The sequence below is a fragment of the Rousettus aegyptiacus genome, unplaced genomic scaffold (assembly GCF_014176215.1).
Source record: "Rousettus aegyptiacus isolate mRouAeg1 unplaced genomic scaffold, mRouAeg1.p scaffold_m13_p_8, whole genome shotgun sequence".
Lineage (NCBI taxonomy): Eukaryota > Metazoa > Chordata > Mammalia > Chiroptera > Pteropodidae > Rousettus > Rousettus aegyptiacus.
In genome coordinates, this window is record NW_023416311.1 from 92,104,235 (window position 1) to 92,116,641 (window position 12,407).

A 12,407-nucleotide genomic window follows, 5' to 3' on the forward strand; every position below is an offset into this window, starting at 1 on the left:
ATTGTAGTTTCTGCCCTGCCCCGCAGTTCGGCTGGCTCGCCACTATTTCCTTTGCAGATCCGCCAGCCTTCAAGATACCCATAACTCCCCGCGCCTGCGGGGCTAGACAGCCCACAGGGTAGGCGGGGAAGCGGAAGTGGGAGGTGCTCAGGGTGACTGGAACATGTCAGCCGCTTGACGGGGACCGGGTTTTCCTTTCCCGGGAACCCGCAGGCCTTTTGGTGACCACCACCACCGCCGTAGCCTCAGAGCGTGAGTCCCAGACTCTGGACGGCCGTGGCGGACGAGGAGTTTCCGGGTCATTTCAGATGCTATCCGGCGTGATCGGACGGTGAGCCCGAGGGGGAGAGCGCGAAGCACTTTGGGGTCTGGGGTCTTGGGCTGAGCGCTGGCGAAGATAGAGAGGATTCCTAGAACTCCGAGCGGCTGCCGCCGCGATCCCCACTTCCCCAGCAGCTGAGTGGAGGCGGTGGCCCCGCCAGCCGGCCAGGTGCGAGGCTGCGAATCGCGGGCGTCATACCTGTTCTCTCCTGTGTCCAGAAGCTGCGGCCCTTATAGGGGTGCGTGATGTGGAACATTTCCTCATATGTAAAATAGGTGCTACGACAACGACGCTCATCTCACAGGCTTGGAAGGAGGGTCAAATCAGATAATGCGTGTGAAGGCGTTTTGTGAATTCAAGAGCAGTTTGAACGAGAGGCTGTGGCTTAATTTTAGGGGAGCAGGAGACCACAGGGCTTCCTTTGTGCAGTGGGAAAGCTTCGCATCTCCTTCTAGCCTTGACAAGTCTTGTAAATGCTAACACCAGGACAAGTAAGGTGCCTCTGTGTTTGCAAAGGGCTTTACAGTGCAACGCTAGAGCCACCAGCAAAGCCATTCTGTTGCTTTCGTTCTACCGCCTGCGTCGCCTCCTAAAAGGGAGCTGCGTTTAGCCTGAGTAGAGTTTGGAGGCGGTTAGAGCTGAGAGTGTGCCATATTCCAGGTAGGATGACCATGCGAAATCCATTGTGCAAGCTATACTATGACTGTGACCCTGGGCAGACAGTGGAAGAGAAGGGAATAAATTCCAATCCTAATGAAAATAGAGAAGATTTATAAGGTTCACAAGTATGCAGGCAGCGTCATCACAAAAACTACATCAGTATGGTCTATGACAAACCGTATTTCTTTAAATGATTCACTGTGTACTGGAATTAAACCTTCCTTGCCCACATATGTGTTTGTTTCAGGCTTGATGCTTAGCTTGAAAAGAAAATACCACCTCTTGACAGAGAAAGGTATTCATGAACCTTTAGTTTGTTCTTGAAAGTAGGTGAAATTGGTGTAAAAAAGGCACCTGGCCACAAATTGATTTGAATTGAAACTAGGCTAAGAATAACTAGGGTAAATGTTCAGAATTCATTAAACTAATGTTATATGGAAAATGTTATTAAATGCAATATTTTGATTTTTTACAGAGACTTACCTTTATGTTACTTAGGCTAAAGGGAAACCAGTTGCCTTAGTTTGAAATCTGCATCCTTTCTCTTAAAATTGCAAGTCATTAGAGAATTTATTTTTAACAGAAAAAGTTATAGTCTCCTTTAGGAAAGTGAACAGATGGAGCTTATAAGCTAATGGAGGAGAAAGAATAAACAAGAAAAAAACCATTTAAAATGCCATGAAGAGAATAAACAAAGTTTTGACATATTAAGTAATTGAGAGAGGCTACTTTAGCTATAGATCCTATAGATAGGAAAGTCTTAATACATGGGGTATTTCTAAATTTAAAGATGAGAAATATTCTCGTGCTAGGATTCAGCTATTAGTTGCCTGAGAACTAGGGAACATATTTAGTTCTCAGAATACTTGAATTATCCGAATTGGTGGACATGAGGTCCTGTATAGGATTTTAGAGAGAAACTGTCAACTATGAAAATCGGTCTTCAGATTCTGGAATAGATGTATCACTAATAGTTTGTCTTAGTAATAGAAAAACTTGAGCTTGCTGAATTGTGAATACTTTTTTCCTGCATTCCTTCTAATCATGGCTGTTAATATAGTAAATAAAAGTTTAAATTGGTACACCGATTCTGTTTAATATAAGGAATTGTGTCCATTGAAGACTTGAGATTACTAGCTATGTAGAAATTGATGTCTGGTGTTTTCATGAACTGCATTATGATTGCAACTGATGTGGATTGTTTCATTTTTCTGATTAATTATATTCATTTAATCTTACTCAGCACACCCTATGTCCCATTTTAATGAGAGAGGTATACTTTATTTCTAGAAGTGGAATTACTGGATCAGTATCTAGGACAAAAGAACTATAATTTTTTTAAATATCTACAAATGACATTAGAGTGAGTAATTTCTGGTACTCTTTGGAAAATTCAAAATACGCAGTGACTTTGTAAACTGGGAAAACGTTTATCATAAAAAGGGAGAAGGATGTAGTTACAAAATGGTTAATATTTTCAGGGCCCAGAAGGAGCCAAAAAGGACTGGAAATTACATTTGACTATAAGCTTTATCTATATTCAGTAGTATATTAGTGTTCTTGAAAATCAAACATGACGAAAGAGATTCAGTTTAAATAGAAGGGCGATGTGCTTTTTTCTTCTTTCATTCTATCATAGCATGGGATAAATCTTGATACCTTTAGTTTTTATTTATAAATTTTATAATGTTATTCAGCTTAGGGGAGCAAAAGACTAAGAAAGATTCCTTCTCAATTCTGATTTTCTGTTTTCTTCTTTTCCATGTAGATTAGAGTGATACATTACCCTTAAGCAATGGCTGTCTTACCTACAATGTAAAAAGGCTTACTTAAATTTTATATTAATCTTAACTTTCTTCGCAATCTACATTGATATATCTAAGGGCATAATTAATAGGAAAATATTTGTAATTTGTTCATTATGAAACCTGAACAAAAAAATGATTTAAACAGTTTAAATTGTGTTAAGAAAGAATGTCTGTACTGTAGAAGAGACTGCATAATATCTTAATTATGAGCTAGGCTCTGTAGTCAAGATGTCTGGGTTTGAATCTCAGCTCTAACCGATTGTGTGCCCTTTTCTCCTTTATTAAACAAGGATACTAATAGTCCTTTCTTACTAGGTTAGGAGGCTTAATCTGATAAAGCATACTAGCACATGCTTGGAATCTAGTAAATTCACACTAAATGTTAGCTATTTCTTTTTTTTTTTAATTATATTTTTATTAGGAAGGATTCTAAGGATTGTTCTCTAATTACCAAAATAAATCTGACAGTCTCTTCACCTGAAATCTTTAAGAATCTGTTAAAATTCTAGTTGTTCTCTTCTTTCCTGCTTACATGGTGGCAACCTGTCCTTGCCAAAGGTGCAACTTTTTATGTGTCCATCTTTCTTCAGAAAGGCTTTTCACACCGGAATTCAGTTCACCTGGTTGGTTTGCCAGCTCAGCTCATTTTTGAAAATGGCTTCAAAAAATGCTATGACTTTTTCTGCATTTTTAAAGTGGAAGTGAAATTTACTGTGGTATTCTGTCTATATCCTAAGCTGAGTTCTCTCTATGCCTGAAATCTTTAAACATGAGAATATTGATAGTCTTTGGAAATATAAATTTTGATTGGGGGTAGAACATTGTTGCCTTTCATCACTCATATCTAGTTCTGATTCTTTTTCATTAGTAGGATCTTCAGTTGTCTCCTACTTTTACTATTTCACATAGCTAAGTAAGGATACAGATTTTAAGTTAACACAGTCCGATTCTGATGAATCATTAGGCTCTGCATGGAAATTTTTCATTCAGTTGTAGAATCTTAGGTTTTGATAACATTTTTGGTTGTTCAATTGCTACCAACCTTCTCTCCTTCCCCCCTTTCCCCCTTCCCCTTTTCCTTCCTTCCTTCTTTCTATCCATCCATCCATCCATCCATTTCTTATCTCTTTCTCTTTTTTCTTATCTCTTTCTCTTTTTTAAGTGCTTCAAATTCCAAATTCTTAGCCTCTAAATTCTCTTAAAGTGTGTTTAGCCTGAAAACTCATCAGCCATAAGTACTTAGGAAACAGTAACCCAAGTCAGTAACAACATGCTAATTATGGAAGGCATTTGAAAATATATTCTGTGATATCCTGATGATTGATAAAAGACCGAGTTGGATTTTAAATGTTTAAGACTTCAGAACTGGTATTTTGAAAGGTAGAACATGCCTGCATATAAGGTGCTTAAACTTGATTGAATGAATGAAAAAGCGTTTTGATTTTGAGTAAAATCTACTTTTGCTGCTGTTGTGGTAATGCTAACCTGCGATAGCTTTAAGTCTCTTTATCATTTTTAATCACATGGGACTGAATTTTGATTTGCCTTCAGGTTTTAGCAATTTTTTTAAATTTTCGTCATTAGCGTAAAAACATTATTTTAATATTTAAGGAATACTATTAGGACCATTGTTGTGGTCTGAGGCATATTTTGACTTTTGCCTTTGAGTATATTTTCGCACAGTGCACATGTTCACAGTTCAGCAAATGATCCATTTTGATCCACCTGCATTTCGATCATATGCCTAGAAGAATGGCATTGTCTTTCTATATGAGAGTGGTGTGTCAAATATATCGTTTTGATATGGCTCTAAGAGGTGTTCTGTCTCTTTACAATGGTTAGATAAAGGGGTGTTTGGGCTACCACACAGGCCTGGGGAGGTAATCCCAGTTCATCAGGTGAGGCAAGGGGAGCAGTTTCTGTGAGCATAGATCAGTTTTTGTTCTATAGGGATGAGGGTGAGCCCCAGCTGTGGTAACCACAGAGAATGAGGAGCAAAAGCAATGGGTATCCATTCATAGTTTTGGGGGGGACAGACCATAGGGTAAAGCTAGGCTTTGTGACCACTGGGGTAACTAGCTGTCTTTTAGAAGCCCATGATATGAGGGAGGTAGAGATTAGCAACAAGCATTTATTGAAGACCTACTCTGGAACTCCTACTTGGTGTTTTACTTTTATATCTCATTTGATCTTCATAGCAACTTTTGTCAGGTGGTTATCCTCATTTAACAGCTTACTTTGTATAAAGTTACACAATTGTTAAATAGAGTTGGTATTTGGAACCCAGGTTTACCATGGTATAATAAAACATCTGTATTTTTAAAAAGTTGTAATTTTCATTACTTAACACCACAGGAAAAAATTTTTTCTAGTTGCTGTGTGTTTTACCTTTATATTACTACATTGATTTTTAAATAATTTTTAAATTACAAAATAATACATGCTCATTATTAAAAATTAGAAGCACACACACAAGAAAGCACAAAGAAAATGGAAGTCACCTCTTTATTCTTTGTGACAACCACTGTTAGCATTTTGGTGTATACTTGTCCATGCATATTTGTGTGTTTCTTACATATACTTCTTCAGATCCCACCCATGTCCCTTTTGACATATCTAACATGTCTCTCTGGATCTCACCTTTCTTCTGGCCTGGTGGAATTTGGTGGGCTCCTTTAATCACTCTCTGCACTGGAGTGTTTCTGTTAGGTAGTTCTTGACTCAGGCATGGGTCTCTGCTCCCATCAGTCATTGTTCGATTAACAGCATTAGTGATTTATGAAACCCTTGGCTGCTTTTCTCAAAAAGGAAATGGACAACAGTGAGAATAGTGGATATATTTAAAACTTCCTGGACCATTTAATACAAATATTTAAATTGTTTCTGCGTTTTCATGTTTAAATAATGCTGCTGTGAAAAATAATACTGTAGGTAACGTTTTGTTCCCATTTTGGTTTTTCTTTATTTGGAGAGGAATTGCTAGGACAATGGGTATGTACCTTTTTTAAGGTCTTTGATACATATTGCCAAATTGTTGCCCTCACTGGCAGTGAGTTTTTTTATAAGCTTAACTTGAGATGTTCAATCTTTATTTTTATTAGATTTTAATTTACAGTTATTTTATGAATTTAATATACAAATAACTAAATCAGAGAAGAAAAGAAGGCATCCACAGCTTTAAACAGAAAATTATTTAGGTGAAATAACCAAAACAGGCTATAGGAATTCATATGGAAACTTGGAAAGTGCTATTATTCTGGACTGCAAAAAAAAAAAAAAAAAAAGCGCTATCATTCTGCTATCACTTGAATTTAGGTACAAGGTTAAAGATTATGGACTTTAAAACTATTGTTTTCTCCTATCAGGTTAGGGAAACCCCAGTTTTCATTTCCAACTTCATGGGACCCATATGCCTAACCCTGTATCATAACAACACAATAGGAGTTCAGTTTTAACAGAAATAGATGATGTAGTAAACAGACTAATAGACCCCTATGCCTTAATTCCTGGAACCAATAAATATGCCTTAATTCTTGGAGCCAATAAATATGCCTTAATTCTTGGAGCTAATAAATATAACTAGCTTATCCAGATGACCTAGTGAGATTAGATGAGCCCTTAAAAGCAGAGCTTTCCCCCAGCTAAAGGCGGAAGAGAGTCGGATTCCAAGAATGAGAAGGATTTGACAAGCCATTCATTTCAGGCTCTGAGATACACCAGGCCACAGGCAAAGACTGGAAAGAGGCCTCTAGAGCTAAGGGCAAATGCCAGCTGACAGCCAGCAAGGAAATGAGAATCTCTGTCCTATAACCATAACAAACCGAATTTTGCCAATAGATTGAATGAACTTAGAAATGTATTCTTCCCCAGAATCTCCAGAGAGGAACACAAACCTGCTGACACCTTGATTTCAATTTTGAGAACTCATTTCAGCCACACCGTGCCTAAACTTCCGACCCACAGAAACTATGAGGTATCTGACCCATATAAACTATGAAATATGGATGGTGTTGTTTACAGTAGTTGTTTACAGCAGCAGTAGAAGACTAATACAGTGAGTATGGGTGGAGATGTAACAAATCATTTCTTTATTACTAGAAGAAAGGATCCATAATTCTGTTCACTTATCTACAACATTTAAAGTACTGGCCATGAATCATACTGAAAAATTGATAGCTATAGTAAAAAATATTATTAGCTACTAGTAAGTTTATAACTGATTTTGTTATTTGCTTATGCCCATAATCTTACACCCATTATTGATATCTCTATATATTTCATTGTTGTCTTATTTTTTATGCATAATATGTAAAAATGTGTAAATCTAGTTTTTAAATTAATGTTTTGGCAATTTCCAAATGTTATTAAATAATCTTAACAAATATCATTTCTTATATTCAGTAATATTTCATCATTTGGTTCTGCCATACTTTTGCATTTTCTTGGTAATCCCTAATAGTCTTTTTCTATGATTGTCATATTCCTTACACTGGACAATTTCAGGCAAATAAGTCAAACTATAAAGGAATTTTCATATAATAATTATGTTAAGTTCACATTGAATGATATTTTTTTAAAGCTGGATCCTGAAGCTCGTCACAGTTTTTATCAGTACATTCTACAATGAGCTATTGCTTACCCACTTAATCTATTCTTGGCTCTAAAATAATCTGTCTCTTCCTCTCTCTCTTTTAGAGAATTTTAAGTAATGAGTTATGGATGACTTGAAAACTTTATTTTATAAAATATTTAATTTCCTAGGATCTAGTTAATAGTATATTTGTAAAAGCTCCAAATGACACTGGATTTAAACTGTTCACATCTAGTATTTTTATTTTGTAATATTTTTAGAACTAGTGCAATTTTTGTTAAGATAATTTTTTTCCAGAGGATATAATATACATGAAATTTTAAGATATGCTTTAAAAAATAAGATAAGGAATTATCCTTTTCATCTTATTCATAGTCCATCATAAAGCCTGAAATTTATTAATAAATATTTAGGAAATTCCCATGAGGTTATTTCCTGTGTTAATACTGCATTTTTATTTATTTATTTATTTATTTTTTAGTTTACAGATATGATTCAGTCCTGTACATGAATTACTTTGGTTGGTCACAGTGAACATTCAATAATGAGTGGTGCAGCTTTGGGACTCGAGATTGTTTTTGTCTTTTTTCTGGCATTATTTCTACTTCATCGATATGGAGACTTTAAGAAACAGCATAGACTTGTGATTGTTGGAACACTGCTAGCTTGGTATCTCTGCTTCCTTATTGTCTTTATACTGCCTCTGGATGTTAGTACGGTAAGAGATGATACGGATTTTCACAATTTAAAGGACATCTGTAATCATAAAACATGTTTGAGATATGTTCATTCTTAAGACAGCTGAATTATGTAAGGTTATATTTATATTTTGAATTTAAAATTTACTATATGAACTTGATTATTAAAAAGCATAGCCAGGAATATAATTTGGGATGAATAGGTTGATATACTCCAATATCCTTTAAGTACTTGGTAACCTTTTGATATTTGTTATTAAACCACGCATTCGTTGCTTTAGACGATATACAACCGGTGCAAGCATGCTGCTGCAAACTCAAGCCCTCCTGAGAATAGCAACATTACAGGATTGTCTGCACCTGCTACCCCAGTTACAAGGTATTTTTTTTTTAATACTGTGGAAGAAAAATTGTTTTAAAACTCATTCTTTACCATCGAGATTTTATAAGTGTAAAAATTTATCCTCATGCTTTTCCCCTCTTTTCCCTACCTCCATCCTATCCTAAAAATCCTAGAAGATTTTTAGTTACCTTGTATTCTGTTTAAATTTAAATCTTAAGTAAATTTTAAATATTTATTGATTATAAGGCCTTCCGTAGATGCTAATGAGAAACTTGGCGAAGTCCTGGTTTTGTAGTCCTGGCTCTACCCCTTACTAAGAATGTGACTTCCCAAAGCTATTTTAATTCTCAGCCTCTCTCTAATCTAAAAAAATGAGGCATGCATTTTCTCTTTTGCCTAATACACAGAGTTATAATAAAGAATAAGGAATTCTGTCTGTAGGATATGTTTTTCATGTTGCACATCTTTCGAAGTCATAATTTTAGACTAAGAATGAATAAAGTTCAAATTACCAAAAGGTTATATTGAATTCATATCAAACTTCCAAGTGAAAAACTAATAAATGTTGACTGTAGGTTTTTCCAAGGCTTTAAGTAGTATTTGCGAACTTCTTTATGTAGCTTTTATTTTGTTTTTTAAAATCTAACATGAATAAGGGTAAATTTAAAATGTAGATGTTTCTCCCTTTTTAAGTACCATTAAAAATTGGATATCGATCAGCAGCAATTATGGATTATTAGAAGCCCTTGGACTGAAGGATATACTTATAGTCTAGGGAAGAATCTATGGTCAGATACACATATCTTCAGGAAGTTCAAACAGAATTATATATAGATGCTGGCATCTATCGTCATAGGAGCTATGGTGACTGATTAGTTAGCGTTCCAGTTTCCAGGAATTATTTACCTAATGTCTTTCTCCTCCCCACCTCCCTTGCCCAAAATAACCAACCCCACAAATAGAGTGCGTATATATTTTAGAAGTAATCATCAGTTTTAAAGGTAGTCTTATCAGAGATTTGATATCATTATACATTTGCTTTTAAAGACTGTTGCATTATTGGTCTATTAGGTGAACATTGTGTCCTCAAAACTGTTTTGTTCTCTTTGCATGTGTTTTTTTTAGTTGACAGTGAGCTTTAAATTTAAGTTTTGTATGTAATTTTCCAAGTTAGAGTCAATAATTTAAAATTTGAATATAAACTGCTATTTACAAATTAATTATATAATTCATATAAGTAGTCATTTATTATTGATTTGCTTTAAATTGTCATTAAACAGCCCGCATCCGTGTTTCAAGCCATGGAGTTACATTCCTGATGGAATCATGCCAATTTTCTGGAGGGTAGTATATTGGACGTCACAATTTTTGACATGGTAAGTGGTAGTGAAGGATGGAATTTTTTCAATTTTGGCTAAAGTAAAAAAAAAAAAAAGTGATTATTTTTTTCAACAAACTTTTATATTTTAGCACTTACTCAAGTGTTACTTATTTTTTTCCTTTAAATCTATATTCTCTCCCTTTCTGCTTATTCAGGTCTCTCCTATCTTAAAAGAAAAGAAATGAAAAGAAACAGACAAGAAAAAGAAGATAGGAAAAATATTTTCCTTGTCTCCTCCCGTTACTGCTTTCTCTCTTGACTTTCCAGCCCCATTAGTATGTGAGACTGTTCTTCCTAAGGTCATCATTATATCCTGGTTTTCTCGCTATCTGCTTAGCCCAATCTTTTGGATTTCCTTCATGGGCTCCATTTCTGTGGCCCATTTCCTAAATGCTAGTGTTCTCGAGGGTCCCAGGTTTGGTCATTATATCATCTGACTCTCCCTGCAGAGGTTTAATTATAGCCATGGTTTCATTGAGCTGTGATGTATTCCAATTTTTTTTTTCCATCCACTGTAGCTTTGTATTTCTCCTGTGCTCCAGACTCACATTTTATCTAGTACCTACTGAGATCTTCAGATATTCTGCAACTAAGGCAACCAAGCTCTTAAACTTCAAATAATCTGCAACTAAGGCAAATAAGCTCTAAAACGGGAGGTCTTGAACATTGCAACAGAAAATTCACGCAGCAGCATAGTGCCCCTGTAAATTCATGTTCATTGAACTCAGCTAGGCCCTCAACATTACAAGACTTTTCCTCTTCATTTCTGTAGTCTACTTGCTCTTCATTCTCTACAACAAATCTTTCTAATCACTTCAGACCTCTGCAGTTCCCTCTGTGGCTCACTCTCAGATTCTCTCTCTCCTTCCCTCCCTCTTTCTCATCCTAGAAACATTACCTTCTCACCTTAAACATCCTTACTTTCTACCTCACAGTGAAAACAGAAGTCATCAGATGGTAGCTTTGTCTGTTTCTCACCAACAAACCTGTCTACCTACCATTCTTTCTTCTTTCCTCACCAAGAATGAAAGAGTCACTCTTAAAATTAATCCCTATTCCTGAAATATGGACCCATCCCCTTCACTTCCTGTTATGTATATACTTAGCTACATTCGTGCAGTGCATTGCACAATTCTCTCATCTTTTAACACACACACACACAGTTCTTTCAATTTACAGCCCTTTCTAGCTTTCCATATTCTACCTTAGTGATCTATTTCTAATCACATCTTAAATTTTTTTTGGGGGGGAGACTTTTTTTATGGAAGTATAAATAAAAGTCCATAGATTGCATTTAGTTTGACTTTTTTTAGTGAATACACTCATATAACTAGCACTCAGATGATGATAATAAACATTATCAATGTCCCCGGAAGTGTCCCTCATACCCCTCTCCCAGCCATTACCCTCCCCAGAGGAACCATGATTCTGAATTTTCACTGCCATTGATTAGTTTTGCCTGTTTTTTAACTATAAACATGGAATTATACAATATGTACTTTTTTAGTCTCTCTCTTTGTGTGTGTGTGTGTATACATTTGGAAGATTCTTCTATGTTGTGTTATATGTATCAGTATTGTTTTCTGTTTTGTTTCTGTAAAATATTTCACTTTAAACACCATAGTTTATCCTACCCCATCAGACTTCTTAAATGAATTGTCTGTATTAAGTGTCTTCATTTACTCACTGCTTACTCTTTCCTCAATCCAATGAACTCTGTTTTCTAACCTCACTTCTCTACTCCACTTTTCTTTTCTCTCTCCACTTTCAAACACTTTCTTCTGGTTTTTTCTCTAGACATACCCCTTAGTTATCTTCCATACATTTATACCATTCTATATCATTCTTCTTTGCTGGCCTCTCCTCCTCCTGTTTCCTCTACCTCTCCTTTAGAAATAAATATTTTTCAAAGGTCAGTCTCATTTCTTTACTTCTTGTTTTATATATGCACCCATCCAGATCTCATTCATCTACTGATGTTATTTCAGTACCATTGATATGATGATGACTCCCAATCTATCTGTATTTTTGAACCTCTCTCTTGAACTCTGAAGCTGTATAGTCAACTACTTCCTGTGCAGCTCTTTTAGAATGTCTTAGGTACTTCAGAATCAGTATGTTAACAACCAGTCTTCTCTCCTTCTGCTTTTTACCACACCACCACCCCTTACCCTCTCCCAAGTAGTTCAATTTTGTTCCCCCTATGTCCATTCTCCATGCAGAAGCCCTGTCAGTCTCTAGAAAACTAAATTTGATCATGTCTCCATTCTTTTAAAAAAAATAATGATTCCTCATTCTTTGGATGCAATCCAAATTCTTCATAAAGGTTTTAAAGTCCTTCTTTTAGACTCATCATAAGTCTCTCATACTGTTATAGTCTCTGCTGGTCATTGCAGCCTTCCTAAGAATGTGCTTTGTTCCCCCCCAAATTTAATATTACAAAATGTTCAATCTATTACAATTTATTTGGTATTAGTAATCAAAATCATATTTGTTTGTGAAAAGAATTATACATTAATATTGAGGTTCATGTATTTCTGGTATTTTGAGATTATACAGACATATCAAGTGTGTTTTTTAATCATATTTTTTCCAACTGTTTAG

At 35.6% G+C, this 12,407-nt stretch overlaps 1 protein-coding gene across 7 annotated transcripts in view; it reads left to right on the plus strand.

Annotated features, from left to right (window-relative positions):
• The first annotated feature begins 191 nt into the window (after nucleotides 1–191).
• Nucleotides 192–12,407, plus strand: part of LMBRD2 (LMBR1 domain containing 2) — a 37,982-nt gene continuing 25,766 nt past the window's right edge. For 5 of the 7 annotated variants that reach the window (XM_036225367.1, XM_016142451.2, XM_036225370.1 and 2 more), the window contains exons 1-5: nucleotides 192–331; nucleotides 6,661–6,763; nucleotides 7,863–8,099; nucleotides 8,361–8,458; nucleotides 9,703–9,798. In XM_036225367.1, coding sequence (XP_036081260.1) covers nucleotides 7,926–8,099; nucleotides 8,361–8,458; nucleotides 9,703–9,798 — 368 coding nt within the window. In that variant the 5' untranslated portion in view covers nucleotides 192–331; nucleotides 6,661–6,763; nucleotides 7,863–7,925. Of the gene's footprint in view, nucleotides 332–6,660; nucleotides 6,845–7,862; nucleotides 8,100–8,360; nucleotides 8,459–9,702; nucleotides 9,799–12,407 lie in introns of all 7 variants that reach the window. The other 2 variants (XM_036225368.1, XM_036225369.1) reach the window with 2 other exon arrangements.